A 17,500-nucleotide genomic window follows, 5' to 3' on the forward strand; every position below is an offset into this window, starting at 1 on the left:
TGGTTTCTACAGAAAATCATGTGATGCCCTTGTCTATTGAGCATTCAGTTTATCTTCACCCCTTTAAATATTCTTTAGTTTGATGAAGAAAACAGTGTAGTTCACGCTCGGATATTTCCCTGTATTTGTCTTTTTCTATTGCAATTGCTGACATGAAAATTAGAAACTTATTTAGAAAACATTATATAACCAACTCTTCATACAATAACACCTCTGTATAATTCACAAATGTAGTATCCATATCAAAGTTTATTTCTTCTTCTTCTTTTCCTTGCAATTACCCTAGTAACTCCTGAGAATATTTTAAGAATATAAAAATCATAACAATCTACATCAGCCATAGAAAGCTGACCTTCACCTCTAGACCAATACATCTCAGTATATCTATAAGTACATCTAAAAGAGATTTCACTCATACAAATTACAGAATTCCTTATGCCTTCACCTCCTTCCCTGACCCATATCCTTGTCAAGACTACTGTCAAAGTGTTATATATCCAAGTTGATTCTTCTTTAATTCCCCATCTTGCTATCCTGGTAAAGATTCTTATGATATAAATTAATCTTACTATGAAATGGGAAGAGAGTGTAATATGTACAGTATATACATAAAGTGCAGAAGGGTGAAATATGTACAAAAATAAAATCACAAGATCATACCTTTCTGTGATGTCTGAATTTCTTCATTTCTAGCCTAATATCTGTATTTTCTTATACTATTTTTGTCTATCTTTAAATCTACCATTTCATCAGAAAATAAAAAAGAGAATACAAAGATTAAACAAATGTACAAAAAATACATATATATACAAAAGAGCAGAAAGAAATCCATGTAAAATGATAAATCCAAATGTAAAAAAATAATAATAAATGAATTAATCAATAAAAAAAACATCAAATATAACATAATGACTGATTCACCACCTTTCATGTGAAAGCCTGAAATATGCTTTGTTTTAATATCCAAACATATACATAAGAAAAAAGAGGGGTAAATAACAAAATGAACTCTTTCTTTTTACATACTTTATTCATCCCATGTGTGGATGAATGAACATGTGTTTAAAGAAGAACACACACACATTAAATATTGTACTATCTCTTATATATAACTATGTACTAAAATCATGAAAAAAGTTATAAAAGAATGAAGCAGTAATGACTGATTCCCATAACACAGCCACATACAGATCTTGTTCTACGATAGGAGCCAGATATGGTGTTATGTCTCCACCTCCAAGCTTAAAAATCTACCGCCTTGAATAGGTGAACATCTGTGAAATATAATCAACAGATGAATAGCAGAGAAAGAGAAAAAAATTAAATAAAAACAAAAACAAAAAATCATTTCTAGGTCCAATCAATTTGTTCTGAGACTCCAGGATGTAAATGGGGACAATGTGACTCCATCATTTGGCAGGACTGGATTAAATAACCTTTTTTGCAATCCTCATGCAGTGCACAAGCGTGTTGCAAGCTTAATCCTATGACTAGATATGATTCCACACAAGCTACAATAGGGGTTCCCCCTGGTAGCGTCTGGGCTCGGGGAGACGGCCAGACACACACGAGGAATACGAGGAGGACAAATGTTCAGACAAGGAATAGCCGCGCCAGTCCTCCTCCTCCTCTTGGTCAGCCAGGGAGGAAAGCGAGGTGTAAAGCTGCTGAAATAAGGCACAGTCCGAGTCAATTTGAACACTTAGAGAGAGACTAAAAGTGGGAGAGGGAGAGAGGGAGAGAGACAAAGAAAGACATAGGGATGCCATAGTGTTAGTGGATGTTATGCTCTAGGGATTGGCAGAGGAAATCAAGCAAGTTAAGTGGAAGCATGGGAGATAATGGGTTGGAGGATGGGACATTTGGGGGGAATCAGGAACATGCTAATTTCCAGAAGCACCACTGTTGGATTTTGTGGTTTTAACTTGGCATAGGAAATGACTGTAAATGCAATATCAACAAAATGCAAAGTGATTATCGACAACTTCTATTCATGCCTGAAGTCTTTCAATCTTTTCCTTCTTTAATTTCTTGAAGTCTTGCTTGGAAATTCTAGTGATACTTTTAAAACAACAGAATTCTTAGGCAAGATCAAATATCAATTCCTTCATTTTTCATAAAACAGTGATCATCCTAATACATCTTTCTTTTCAAATACTATGCCTTTGTATCAAGCCACCAGTCTTTGTTCCACACTTGGTCCTTATAAGACCCAATCAGAGAATGCTGAAAGGAAGTCCCTGGCTACTTCAGCCACACAAAGGAAAGTGCATATTTGTAACAAGAGAGGACACTGCTACCCAAATCTTGGCTGCTGAAGTTCTGGAGATTACAATGTTCAATAAGAATATGAAATAAATTTTGCAAGTATTGGAATTCCTTTGCCTGGGTTTACTTTGTCTAACTTTTATCTATCTTGTAGTATGTGAATGCATTAATAAGCTTCTAAATGCATCAGGCAACACAAGGGAAAATGGCAACATGCTTGATATTTCTTTGAGCCTTCTGTCAAGGGCAAATTTCTTCTTCATGGTTCAAACTTCAGAAGGATTTGGGCAACAAAAGGGATCATCTGAATCTCTAAAGTTTCAGTGTAGTAATAATCACAAGAAAACATCACAATAATGGTACAAAAAAACAAAAACTCAATCATGAGTGGATTATCATAAAATAAGGAATAATGAAGGACCATTAGACCTAAAACCTTCACGAGGGGTTAGGGGGATGGGCAGTAATTAGCCACTTACCTGCGTCAGCTGTTCGGTTGTGGTCAGGAGCCTCGCTAAGGGGGCGCAGCAGAGGGGTGTTGTGTCTAGCAGAGTGGGGCGACTGTTGGTCAGGAAAGGCTTCATGAACCTCACGTCAAACTGCGACCAGATGCGGAAAAGCCAGGCCTTCTCATACTTGCTTGAGCTGCTGCTGGTCCCCTCGACAGGGCCTTCTCCCCCATCCTCCGCCCCAGGCCCCTAGAGGTAATGGAAAAAATTAAATATCCCAATATTAAAAATGGAGATGTCAATAATGGTCATGGTTATGATCTTAAAAATGAAAAATTGTTTTTGTTGATATTTTCATCAGAATTACTGGTCATCAGTGAATTCATTAATTTTTTTTTCTCTCTTTTCCTGTGGGTGGGAGCAGGTGTAAGTGCGTTGGTTCAATTAGGTGTAAGTGTGGGGGTTCGGGTGGGTGTCAGTGTAAGGATGAGGGTAGATGTGAGAGTAGCTATAGGTGTAAGTATAGGTGTGGGTGTAGGTGCAGGGGCAAGTCTGGGTATAGGTGTGGAGTGGAGATAGATGTAGATGTGGGAGTGAAGATGTATGTAGCCGTGGGTGTAGAGTGGGTGTAGGTGTGAGAGTGGGTGTAGGTGTGAGAGTGGGCATTGGTGTGAGAGTGGGCATTGGTGTGAGAGTGGGCATTGGTGTGAGAGTGGGCATTGGTGTGAGAGTGGGCATTGGTGTGACAGTGGGCATTGGTGTGAGAGTGGTTGATGTGCTGTAAGCGTGTGGGTTTAGGCGTGAGGATGGATGTAGGTGAGCGTAGATGTGGGGGTTTAGGGGTGTGTGTAGGTGCAGATGGGAGAGTGGGTGTAGGTGTAGGGGTGGGTGTTAGGGCAAGTGTGGATATAGGTGTGAGGTGGGGAAGGGTGCAGGTGGGTAGATGTGTTGTGGGTATTGGTGTGGGGATAGCCGTATTTGCATTTGCACTTTTAATAATCTAAACCAAATATATCTACTAATGAGCATAGAAAATATCAATGATAAATTCAGTTTTAAAGTTTAGAATAGTAATGTAAAAGCTGAAACTGAAAAAGCATAAAATAGCTTTACATATTACCACAAGTGATTTCTGTAGAAAAAAATATATATATTGATTAACTATAAACACCATATACAATCCACACTGTAATCAAGGAAAAAAAAGCGAATATCTAAAGCAAAATTCCAAAAAAGAACACATGGAACTTTATCATTCTAAAAATACAGTTAGAATCAAGTGTGGTGTCCCCCCAAAAAATTACGCAAGACCAATTTTGCATAACAATGACATTTTTTCCAGGATTTTGTGGAAGCATAAGATTTCTGACAGTAACCATACATTCAAATATATAATCCCAGCACACAATTCTCATACAGACAGAACTCTCAGATTCAGCAATAAAGAAAGTGGCCACCCTTCTACTTCCACAGTTAACCATACACAATAAAATTACTAGAAACTGAATCAAATTCATTCTGTTGATTACACAATATGAACTCAATGCAGCAAGGAGAAACCACAGTAATCCCCATTCTGCTATGCACACAAACACCCAAACAGTGTACATCTATTGTATGAATAAGAATAAATTTCTTTCACATCAACTTTTTCTCATATCTATATAGTCAACACTTCTCACAATCATTAATTCAAAATGTGCTTCCAATAAGAACCCTCTTTGAGGGAGACTCCCTAATGACTCTATTTTTTGCCAAAAATATGAGATGAGAAAGAAAAAAATACAAAATGGAGAAAGAAAATCAGAAAAGTAGAAAATGCAGGGAAAAAAATGAAACACAGAGGATGAAGACATCCATATCATCAACCAGAACTATCATGCCTTTGGCAATAGTACAAGTGTAATTGTATGATCATTGGAAAATTAAGAGTAAAAAGATAAAATTAATGATTCATGATTAATTCACTGCCAACACTTTTTCTCCTTTTCAATAAATATAAAAGTCTATGGTTTGACTGCATACTTTTTAAGCTTCAGTTTCCAATCAAGTTGTGTGATTGTTCAGTGCCATTCCTAACGTTCAAGATATACAAGGATTGTTCTACTCTATCTAGTCATCTTATTTATTCATTCTTCCTTTTCAAGGCTATGAAGTAAATCAGCTTTTTGAAGTGATCAGTACACTGAATAGATGTTTCCACCTTTCACAGTTGAAGGCTTAAAGTATATTCTACAATATTTTCATAAATGTATATATAAAAGGGAAAATGACCTTCCAATATAATAATATAAACCCCATTAATGAATGTAAAAGAAAGATACTATCAGGACACTCAAAATATTGCTTCAAATATTCATGTGAAAATATTTGCTTGCATGCTAACCCCTTGATGGTGAGCTTGAGAGCAATGCATCTCTCATAGGCAAGCACATTTTTGACAATTCCCATTGATCAAAAACCTTGTTTTCCATTATAAAACCAGTTGGTAATGGCAAGAAAAATGAAAATACAAGAAGAAAGTTCAGATTACAGGCAATTATAAAAAGCCATATAAGGCTAAGGTCACAATTAAGTCACACTTTTATTCATCGAGGTCAATAGGCACATGATATGCATACATGGAACGTGACCAAAAAAAAAACCTCAAACTGGAATATAATGCCAAATGCCTGTGTCCAGACAAACATAGCCTTCTGTCTCCAATAACAGAGTGAATCAGGCTTTGTGCTTAACCCACATTCCCGGCTGTCCCGCCGTCTTCACCAGACCTTGCCAGAAACACAATGGCTCTAGGTGGTATGACAAAAACTGGGCCATTGTGCACAAGAATGCCCTATGTTGAGCATGCTAAACAGCTGTGTCCTTCTACCTTTGATCACAGCCATACTCAAAGACAGCAGTGAAGAGATATGGTTCATGAGCTCCATATTTCTGGCATATGCAGCTGACTGTTATCAGTACCTGGTCCAGTTTGTCATGCATGCTTGCGTGTGTGTGTGAACTACGTGTCAGCTTGAAACATATTTGAGCATTTGCTGCCATCAAACATTACACAATACATGTTCAGAGCATCTTCTGTTACATGTTTCTAGAAAGTTCTGCCATATTTGTAAAACATTTTGGCAAAGTTTCAAACAATGTTTGGAAGTAAGTGTGCCCAGCCTTTTAAAGGATCAAATAACAAATATTTGCTTGACTGTCAGCCACTTTAAAATACATATTCACAAACCATCTGCAACTTATATCTATTAGTGCAAAGTACCTATCAAGGTAACCATGCAAGAGTTGTTGCTTCTTCTGAGTCCACTTACTCTTCTAAAAACAAATAATAAATGCCTTTTTATACTGATTAGGCAGAAAACTCATTATCTCTATAGTGATACTTTTTTCTTTCTCATTTTATATCTAATCTATTTTTCTGCATGCATATGAAATCCATCACATTTACCAACCTGTAACTATATAAGAAAAAAAGATTACAAACCATAAAACGATGGACAAACTGTCTTTCATTATAATTCAAATTTTCTTATGCACTTCATTACGTCCATTAACCATGAAACTTCTTGCTATTTGAAAGTCATAACACCCCTTACCTGCCAACAGCACAGCACTAATTTCCTTTTCTTTCTATACTAATATTCCTATTAACCTAACATCGCCATGTTTTCTCTCATAAACAACAAATCAGAACAAAATTTGCAAGCCATCCAGTCACTGACAGAAGTTCTGAGTCTCAACTGCATCCAGGACTGTAGATCTCAGGCCAAGCACTTATTCTTGCTTTATCTCTGTTGGTCTGTTCCTCTTACAAGCAGATTCACGAGGCGCGGTCCCCCTTCTTCATCAGGAGTGACGTGGAACTTCTGTTTAAGTCCCCCTTAAAAAAATTGAGAATCGATGTCCCTGAAGAGAGCTCGTGGTGGGTGAAGCTGTTGTCACATAAGCAATATTTACAGTGACAGATTTGGAGTGTTACAGCATGATTAGTAATAAAAGCAGTAACTGTGGGGCAGACTTTCTTCATTTCCATTTTTTTTTTTTCACTGGTTGTGTAAGTAGCTTTCTCAATTTTCTCAGCATGTATTTGCAATCTTGGCTATGTACAAAGTTCATATAAAATAAAATAATAGTCATAAGATGCATACACTAATAGCATAAAGATAAGATGCATGGTAATGGCATTATTGTTCTTTGTTACAAGCAATTCCTTAGCAGAATTAGGTTCTGATCTGAGAAAGGAGCATTATAAAGAAAATAATAAATGAAAATAATAATATATAAAATATATATATAAATAGTAGTGTTATATAATCCTGAGATTTCTAGTAGTGCTATTATCTTGCACTACAAAGAAAATTAATATCAGCATTCACAATCAATGCTATACAACAAAACAAATCATAAGCATTTACAAATACATACAGTAATGAAAATGTGTTAATATATAATACCTGTGTTATTAACTCTATGGCATTAGCAACAGACGACCTATTACATAATGAATCCACATCCTGACTGCTGGGATGAGGTCTTGCAAGCCTGAATAACTAGAACAAATAGCTAGGTCTGAAGGACTGCACACTTATTTATACCCCTTCTCTATCAATTTTTTTTTGTCATTATTGCCTCCAAAGGTTTAATCCTGAGGAAAATATCTGGGTTTAAAATCTAGTCTAGTAGAGCGAAATGTTAAATTCGCAGAGAAATGTTTGACCCACTGAAGATAGGTGATGCAACTGTGAATAATCACTGATGAAGGGTGATGCCTTATCATATCATGAGTTAATCGCTCAAATTCAGAGACACTAGTGACACCTTAAACAGAGAACCAGATTGGCCTCTCATGCCCGTCATCCAATCACTGTTGGCTCCGGCATGCGAAAGCTCAACATTATTGGCTGGCAGGCACAAGATGCTGGTCCAGCTCTCTGTTTAAGGTGTCCAAAGTGTCTCTAAATATGAGTGAATATCCCATTCTGCAGTGAGATCTCATGTGCAATATTGCAAGCCAGACAATCATCCAAGCATTGAGATGAGCAAACTAATGAATACCTGTCATTGCTTAACTTTACTGAACGCCATTACTGGGTTAGCAAATAATGGTATTGCCAGACAAGGAGAATGTTATCTTACTGCATCTTGTACAAAGAAAAAATACTAAAATTTATCTATGTTAGAGTATCATCAAAGTCAAGAAAGTATTCTATTCATGATTCATAATCTGTCAACAATGGAACAATAGAGCTACACCTACTTTCCTTAGCCTTGGTATTCCTACTCATGCGATTGTACCACTCCTACAAATATATACAATTCACACTTAATGATCATACACTTTAGAAATGGCTCTGGTATTTCCAGTTATGAAAGGCTAAACAGAATTAAGATGCAGTATCACAACATCCACCAATTTCCTTTTTTAACCATTACCAGTTTAGCTTTCTAAAAAATCAGATCAAATCTATCTATCATGTTATACCTAATGTTATCATAACACTGAAAATGTGTCAGTTAATTCTGAAAGCACAGGAGAGAAAATGTCAGTACTAATGCAACATAATGAAAACAACCATGAAGACTACTGATGTTACTCTTTTTAAGATACGATCCAATATCATACATGGATTTCTGAGAGAGAGAGAGAGAGAGTGAGGAAGTTATGAAACTGGAACGCAGGTTTAATTTCCTCCATCAGATAGTTTAGCAGTGAGTGAGGTTTAGTGGCCGAGTGGGAAATTAGAAGACTGCCATATTAGAAATATTTAAAGAGTACCCAAATTTCATGAAAAAAATAATAATTAATAAAAAAAATAATAATAATCACCAAAAGCCTCCCACCCTGATTTTTCAACATCTGCTTCATAATTGTGCAGTAATGAGTAAATCATTTCATACAAAACATTCACAATTCTAATACTAAAATATCTTTGATCAGAGATCTACACAGCATTCCGATGCCTGTTCAACATCTTCCATAAAAGGAATGATATACAAGCAATGAATGCACTGAAGGGGAGGGGGGGAAACACCAATAAAAAGAAAAAATGAAACCTCAGCTCTGACACCATTAACTGTTAAAGAAACGATGTTCATGTAGCAATCACGAGACAATTTTTTTTCATCTATGCTACAACACATAGGGAGTAAACAATGTAGCAAACACAGACACCATGTTCTTTTGTTTTTTTTTCTTTCTTTCTTCTTTTTTGGAGGAGGGGTAAGGATGGAATACTGTGCTCCATTTGGGTCTAAGACTTAGTAACAGTTTTCTTGTTATCTTTGCAAAGAAAAGATTACAGAAACATCAAGAAAAAAATATATATAAACACACAAATAAAAGGGGAAAAGGGGAAAAGAAGACGACCAAATTTATAAATAACCAAGTTCCCTTTTTTTGTCTCGAAAACAAAGAAAACACGAACGAAAAAAAATAGATACTCCATACGTGGCACCTTTTGGATCTGGCACACACACAAAAAATTGCAACTCTACAATTAGATAAAAAATTAATAAAGAAAGAAATAGCAATAACACTCTAAAAAACAAGTGCTTTTATCTTAAAAAGAACCAATGACAATGTCCTCAATATGTCACTGCCAAAAATCTGTAATATTAGCTTCATGTATGTCAAACCGAATATCATGTAAGTTGGGTATTGTAGTGAACTTTCATCTAACTAACATATGATCATGCTTCGCTGCAACTTAAGCTAAATACACTGTCGGGTGATAAAGAAATGGTGAAATAAGAGCCAACGTAACATACATATAAGCACCATGGACAAGCACAAATACACAAAAACAAATTATAGAAAAAAAAATAATAATAAATAAAAATAAACAGCTTGTACACAAGGGAAAGAATAAGCTTTGTGAAACTAAACTGAAGAAATAAAAAATAAATACTCGAGATGGGCTTACATAGTCGGGGATGTCTACTTACTACGAGCCATTCCCCATGCAAGGGACAAAGAAATAAAAACAAAAAGATTGGTTACGTACCCTGCCTTCGTCAATGCTTTTGTAATCCTGAAACATCAAAACAAAACACGTTTTGATGGACTTCTTAATTGTAAAAACTCATATAGAAAAACAATGAATATGTAAAGTACTTAATAAGCTGCCATAAAAAAGAAAGAAAAAAAAAAGAAAAAAAAAAAGAAAAAAGGGAGAGAGAGAGAAAAGTAATCTATATATCATGAAACTTCTTATCTAGACAAATACACTCTTTATTCTACACATACACCTGCAAAGAGAAGTGTGCTTAAGTACTACAAACCAGTGCCAACCAAACCTTACTGTGCTGCGTCCAATGCGGATGGATATTTATACTAAAGCAATGCCGGCTACCTTCCTGCCTTACTGAAAATCTCAATACAGGGTGTGAGTGTCTTGTGAAATGAGAAAGATGTGCCACGCAGGGAGCATTTCAGTGACTGACACTGTCATTGGCCAGAAGAAAACAAAGGGGAAACAGAGACTGAAGGAAACACAACCGATTGAGAGTACATATGAAAGAAAACGTAATAACAATGAATAACTGAGAAAAAAAGGGGAAGTAGCTAAATAAGAAAAAAAAAAAATAATAATAATGAATCAATAAATAAAAACACCAAGTTTTGCCTGGCATTAATAAAGAAAAAGAAAAAAAATGCACTCTTGGCATTTACAAAATTTAAGGTCCTTATCACAATAAAAATTAAGTATATAATGATTCACAACAATTTTGGAGACACACTTCTTTCAAATGCTTTGACTACCTCTAATAATTTTCAGAAATCAACATCTATTTTTGTTCTTCTTATATATTTTCTTCTTAAGTTAAGAATCCGACACATTATCCAAAAAAAGAAAAGAAAAAAAAAAATGCTATATATATATGTGCTTACAATGGTCCTATACTACGTAGCAAAAACCAGGTCAATTCGCAGACGATTCTTGAAGAACGTAGGGCGAATGCATGGTATATCAATATTGGTGGCTTACCATCTATTGCAACGCCACATAACTGCATAACATCGGAACGCATAAAACAAATTCCAAACCTTGGGTGGCAAATTTTGTAACTCCTCCCTAACCCTCTCACATGCAGTGATAAACAAGGAAAGATACCCATGCAAATATCATTGGTGCTTCTCTGAGCCACTGCGGTAATATGCAATTGCATCTTAAAGTTCGAGGCCACAGGGATTTTTCATGCATGTTTGTGAGAGGGTTAAGCTTGCTCAACTTATTGTCTATGGAAAAAAAAAAAAAAAAAGAGAATTTTAAAAATCATATAAAATAAAGTAAAATTAACAAACAAAGGAAATAAATCTGAAGCATTCTAGACTTTCATAATTCCTACTTACATTTCTGATTGGCTGGAACGATGTGTTTAGGTGGTGGGTCTCATCATCCTCCACATCAACCCTAAAAATAAAACGAGAATGGGATAATAAATGTCCTTTCGTTGACACAGCAATAACCCAACTTCCATATATATTGGATCTGCTTCCCGACTCCATATAATTTCCACTGGGAGTGAAACATGACCACTCTTGCAACTCAACTCCAAAACATCTACTGAAGCAAGCCACACATTTCAAAAACATTAGTATTTGTCTGGAATTACTGGAGTTACACATTCTCATAACTGACACACAAAATTATCTGGCAAATCAAAAATCTGGAAATGCAAAGCAATATTGGTATGCTGCTGCTAGTACATACAAGCCATTTCCAACAAATGTAACATCCACTTTTTAATTTTCTATTTTTTTACACCTAATTTGCTGAAAGCCACACACTAGTTCACAGGCATTGTATTTTTTCACCAAAATCTGTCTTTTTCTTTTCTGTAGGCTTACCCTTCACAGCATCAATATACCAGCTTCATTTTCTGTCAAAAGATTGGTAGAGGAATGATGATACAGAATCAAATAACAGCAAATATGTGTTCATATAAACTATAACCAGCAGACATATTCTTTTGCTGCATTTGACTTCACTTTCCACTGTTGTATTTACAAGAAAACATACTACACAATTAGGTAAAAATTTGTTTGATATCTATTTTTCTCTTATTGTAAGGGGATCTAATGATTGTTCATTGCAAATTTCATTCCTCTTTCCAGAATTTGAGTGCATACTTGAAGCTTTTCACGGACAGTTTGAACTATGACTGTGTAAGTCAACTGGGGCAGTCTTCTGTTCCCATTTTCAAGAAACATATGGAGTAAATTTTTTATTAAAAACATTTTATATACATCAATTAGCTATTCTTCTAAATAGATTAATGAATAAGTAGTCTTCCATATACGAGCTACTACTTAGCCTTAAAAGTTTTCCAAACAAATAATTTCCAAAACTAAGAATTTTGTAAGAAATCCATCCCAGCAATCTCACTTCATGCTTACTTGAAATATCTTGTTTACTCTCCATTCTAAAAGTGCAATGCCATTCATATAATATGCAATGCTACCAGTTCTTACTAATCCTAGATAGTTAATGCAAAAAATGGCTAGCAGTCATCGAACTATGCACACATTGTCTTCCCTTTTTTCAATCTAGTACTACACTGAGAAGTGCCAAAAGAGGTCTTTACCTGACTGAAAGTATGCTCAGTGACTTTGTCCATGATATTAAGAGATAATAAACATGATTAAGGTAACCAAGTCAAATATCCACAACTAAAAAAAAATATAAAAGATTTATTCACTATATATCAGTCAATGCATAGACCAAATTTCAGACACAGATATTATACACATCTGGTTGTGCAATATATAAGTAGGAATAAGGTCCACTGCAGCTGACAAGAGGCACTGGGTAGTAGTAGCGAGATGTGAAAGTGACACGAGAAGATGAGTGAGAACTGAGGAGAGGAGACAGAAATAAAGAAAGAAGAGGAGACAAGAAAAAAGAGACAAAAAGAGAAGAGAAGGGTGAGCACAGAAAAGTGTGAGTTTTAAATATTACACAAAATAGGAAAAATACAGTGAAAGAGAAAAGACAAAGAAGAGAGAATCAAAGATAATAACACAACATTACTACACCAGCAAAATCTACTAAAAAAAAAGCACCACTAAAAAACATTTTTCAACTCACGGTATCCCAAGCCATGAGAGGACCTGGGTGGTGAGGCCGCCGCATAATATAACAGTTACTATGACTATCAGCGACGTCGTGGTTAGGATGGCCTTCCGTGCAGTGCTGCTGGTGTTGCGAATGGCAAGTGCAAAGGCTATTGCTCCTCTGAGACCTACATTGGTGGTGATAAGAAAAGAAAATAATAAAAAATTAGGAAAATTTGTTTACATAAATGCCGATATATTTTTTTTCTCTCTCTGCGCTAAGTTTGACACTGAAAAAGTAACAACAATGCTAAATAAAAAACATAAAATTATCATACACCTGACAACGAGAATTACCATAATCATAACAGCAGAGAAAAAATAAAAATAAATAAAGAATACCCAGGAACTGACAAAACTTCAGGTTTAAACTGCATCCACAGAAAAACTGTCCATTTCCCTCACCCGAGAAGAACAACATGTTCATGAAGTTGATGGGGATCTTCGGAGTCCGACCGAGGTTCAGCAGGAAGGAAAGAGGGTAGACACACATGAAGCGCCCTGCGATGATGGCTACAAAGGCAATGGAGATGAATCCCACATCCCACTTGTGGTGGTCAAAGGTGAACATAGAAACCCCGATGTATGAGAAGATAAAGTTTTCTGAGAGGAAATTGAGGAGTTCGAACAGTGTCTTGGTAGCAACGCGACTCTCCGCAGAGAGGTTGTTGTAGGTGTAGTGGGCTTGGCAGATTCCACAGAAGAGCACAGCCACAATACCTGGAAAGTTTGGGTGTAATATTTAGTATTTCACTCCTTCTATTTATGCCAGCTAGATCCAGTGCTGCAATATATTTATGTCTATCTTTTTGTACAATAAAAAAATTATAAAATAATCTGCTATTAACGCACTAAGAAAATAATTATAACTAACTGTCATTCTGCAATACATCCATAAAGGAATGTGTCTGTCCTTCTCATACCAGGCCATTCCCCACTCTAAGTTAACACAAGTAGCTAGAGTCAGAAGCCCCTGAGTCATATATAAGGAGTGTCTGGGGAGGCAAAGGGGGGGGGGGGGTCAGCCTTGAGGAGGCCCCACTTTTGACTCAGTAGACCTAAAGTGATGATGGCAAAAATACATTGACTTCTTGTCTTCTCACTGGGATTTATATAAATTGATCATATGAAAAAAAATTACACTTTGATAAACATTTTTTAACATTTTTGTAACAATCCTGATACATCTCATAATTTTGGGAGATTTAAAAAGTCCATGATTTAATGGGTCTCACTATAGCAAAAAGATATCCCAGAGAATTAGTACTAGATATTATGACATTTCTCCATCAATAACATCCCGTCAAAAACTGCCCAAATACCCCAAAACCCCAATACCCTAACCCTGACCCCTGCTAAACAAGGCCCTGACCCTCCCCATCTTCCTCTTTTAACCCCTTACCTGTCAAGTCCGCTGCCTCTGCCATGAGGAAGGTAGAGTACGACATGAGGACAAAGAGCGCCGTCTCCAGCAGCGGGAAGTCCTTAAGGCGTGTGAACTTGGTGAGGATGGCGGTGAGGCAGCCCATGACTGAGCCGATGAGGAATGACATGCTGAAGATCCACAGGAAATTGAGGATGGCCAGGAAGAAGGCTGACGTCTCAAAGCCTCCGCTGGCACTGCCATAACTTTCAATGGCACTGGTGACAAAAAAGAGCAAGAAAAAATAAGTATGGAAGCAGTGGGGAAAAATAATAATAAAAAGGAGAAGAATACAGAAACAGACAAGAGGCAAAATCATTAAAAGAAAATACAAAAAAATACAAGAGGTTTGGGAGGAGAGGAAGACATTGAAAAAAAGGGGAAAGTAAAGGAAATAAGGAGAAAATGGAGAAGAAAAGTAAAGAAGGAAAAAGATAGAAAATGAATGACAATATGATTTTACAAATTCCTTTAAAGAGATAAATCATAATTTAAAAAATATACCTGACCTTTGAAAAAATAATTATTATAACAATAATAATAATAAAAATACCAATAATAAACATATTAACACATAAAGCAGATGCTCACCTAGACAAGACAATGGCAACTGCATCGTTGAGAACCGACTCTCCGAACACTAGGGCATAGAGATTGACATCCACGTGGAGGTCCGAGAAGATGGCCAACACAGTGACTGGGTCAGTGGCGGAGATGAGAGCGCCAAATAAAAGGCAGTCGATGAATGAGAAGCTTGAGCTCAACAGCCATAAGAAGCCATACACTAAGCCGCTGAAACAAGGGAAAACCATAGAGGTGTGAGGAGTTAATGTAATACCTTACTTAAAGATAGTTTTGTGCTCCTGAAATCCTTTTTGAGATGGTAGAATAATTTGTTGAAACCGAGTGTTGTGTATCACTTACACATGTATTCTAATATCATAAAAAATGATAATAATAATACAATATATATACGTATATATATATAAAATTAATAATGACAATAATAATAAACAATGCAAAAAAATAACAATAAATAAATAAAAATTCTATTAATACATTTATAAATAAATACAAGGATAAAAAGACTGTCAAAGATTGGGGTTAAATAAGTGGAGACATATGGCATCGACTTACCCAACTACAAAAGTTGATATGGTTGTCCCCAGAAAGGCAAATGTGAAAATGGCACCCAGGTTCTTGAAGAAATGTCTCTGGATGGAAGAGAAAGAAAGAGTATTAATTAGAGTCAATTAGAATAAAAATAAGAGGTAATGATGGAATAAGTTAAGGTGAAATGCAAAAAGATTCTTAAAAAATATGAAGGGATGGCATTTCACCAGCATCTAATGTCAAACTCAAAGGAACTCTCCAAACATAATGCATTATATACATGTATAACAAAAAGATCTGTGCTTAATAACTGATAAATCATAGTATTTGCAAGAGCAAATAAGCTTGTCAATTATACAATTTATAAAGTCTTTAAAAAGCAATCACTTTGGATAGCTTTAATCAAAAGTGGTGACAAAAGAAACTAGTTAACAGAGCATCTTAACTATTTTACGGAGTCCATTGCTACATAAAAAAAAAAAACATAACGGAGTCTTTTTCTCTTCAATTTCACACATACCCTCTTGAGACTGTAGCCAGCACTGAAGATAATGGGAGGCAGCAAGATGTTAAAGAAGATTTCAGGATCAAAAGTTGCCTGAAAGGAAGACAAAATTCAGTACGTCTGGATGAATATCTTAAGGAAGAGGCGGTGGCTACTTGCAAAGGAAGCATGGAAACATACATAGAAGAAAATAATCGAACCATAAAATTTGGCTAAAGTAACCAATATACTATTCTAGTATATGAAGCATAATCATACTGAGTGGAAGAAGCATGAACATATATTCAACATAACTCAGTCCTATATAAAGCTCAAATATGGATCTTTTATAAAACAACCTTCATCCTAAAATATAAATCCCTCTCAGGTACCTAGATGCCAATGTAAACCTAAAACCTAAAACTGAACTAAACTGATAGTATTTTTCCTTGCTTAGTAAACAAACTAACAAACTTACCTTCTGAACAATCTCATCTTCTAGGCTTTCAGGAATCTCTCCCCTGAATGAATATGCATATGTTCTGTTCTGGCTGGCATTTATATTACCTGAAAAAGAGTAAATGACATGTATTCATGATTTTGAGCTCTTCTTGGAACAAACATCGAAGAAAAAATATATCTAAATCAATTTTCTAACCAACTGGTTCTTATCAACAAAAGGGGTTCATTCTGGTGTACAATAAAAATAATGACCAATAAATAATCAAACTCTTTGATCCGGGTGATGTGACTGTTCTGTCATGGAAAAATCTGGGTCAAGGGCTGGATGACATGACCATGCTGTCATCAGAGAAAATGGCCATGGGCCCGGTGACACAAACTTGCCGTCATAAGTGAAGGCCTGGATGAAGGAAAGGACTCATCAAGAGTACAGAAACCTCTTGGAGTATGACTAGACTCATCTGCAGTTTAGGAGGTGCATTCTGCATTAATCCCACCAATAAATGAATGTGGAATGTAATGTGCATAAGCCAGCTCAAGGGAGAATGCCATTTCCAAGCTCAGCATCATATCTTAGGCCATTGTGACCGGCGATACAGTTTGTATTACAAAAATTGAAAATTACAAAAAAAAAAATAGGATATATGACACAAAAATCTTTTTTTTTTTTCTTACTCTGAGTTATTTACTACATAGAGAGATGGAGTATGTGCAAAGAAAATAATCTATTACCATCAGGATAAATCAAATCAAAAGACAAATATTCACAGAGGAAAATGGCAAAACAGCCAAAAATGTTTACGCAAAATAACTTTGCAATGCAGAGGCACAAAGTCACGAGAGTTTGCACATGCCCAGCCTATGTCCCACACACCCAGGATAAGGGACACGTACAAAACCCACAGCCTGCATTTTCTGCCATGTCATTGCCATGATGCAACCGGAACCAACAGGTTAATAATGACAATAATAACAATAAGAAGTAGAAGAAGAAAACTGATAATAACAACATTCACATCTTTGAATATTTACCTGCATGTATATGCATCAAAAAAATTGGAAGACAGCCTAAAAAGATTTTAGTAGTAAAAGCAAACTTGTTACAAAGAAATATGTGTCTATCCAATGCGTTGTAGTCCTGATTGAGGTTTTGGTGCGTAGTCCTTAAACCCATAGGCTAG

At 35.9% G+C, this 17,500-nt stretch overlaps 1 protein-coding gene across 12 annotated transcripts in view; it reads right to left on the reverse strand.

Moving 5' to 3' along the window:
- The window catches only part of Nhe3 (Na[+]/H[+] hydrogen exchanger 3), a 43,516-nt gene that overhangs the window by 19,110 nt on the left and 6,906 nt on the right, over nt 1-17,500 (reverse strand). For 6 of the 12 annotated variants that reach the window (XR_003477879.2, XR_003477880.2, XR_011399028.1 and 3 more), the window contains exons 3-12: nt 16,336-16,424; nt 15,894-15,971; nt 15,398-15,474; nt 14,852-15,052; nt 14,240-14,478; nt 13,243-13,557; nt 12,812-12,965; nt 11,074-11,134; nt 9,725-9,751; nt 2,748-2,966 (exon numbers count right to left, since the gene is read on the reverse strand). Coding sequence is in view for 8 of the 12 variants with exons in the window: in XM_027382316.2 (XP_027238117.1) it covers nt 2,748-2,966; nt 9,725-9,751; nt 11,074-11,134; nt 12,812-12,965; nt 13,243-13,557; nt 14,240-14,478; nt 14,852-15,052; nt 15,398-15,474; nt 15,894-15,971; nt 16,336-16,424 (1,460 nt within the window). In the remaining 4 variants the exon portion in view is untranslated. Of the gene's footprint in view, nt 1-1,011; nt 1,668-2,747; nt 2,967-9,724; nt 9,752-11,073; nt 11,135-12,811; nt 12,966-13,242; nt 13,558-14,239; nt 14,479-14,851; nt 15,053-15,397; nt 15,475-15,893; nt 15,972-16,335; nt 16,425-17,500 lie in introns of those variants that run through there. The other 6 variants (XM_070129264.1, XM_027382313.2, XM_027382317.2 and 3 more) reach the window with 5 other exon arrangements.

This window comes from Penaeus vannamei, chromosome 13 (genome assembly GCF_042767895.1).
Source record: "Penaeus vannamei isolate JL-2024 chromosome 13, ASM4276789v1, whole genome shotgun sequence".
Lineage (NCBI taxonomy): Eukaryota > Metazoa > Arthropoda > Malacostraca > Decapoda > Penaeidae > Penaeus > Penaeus vannamei.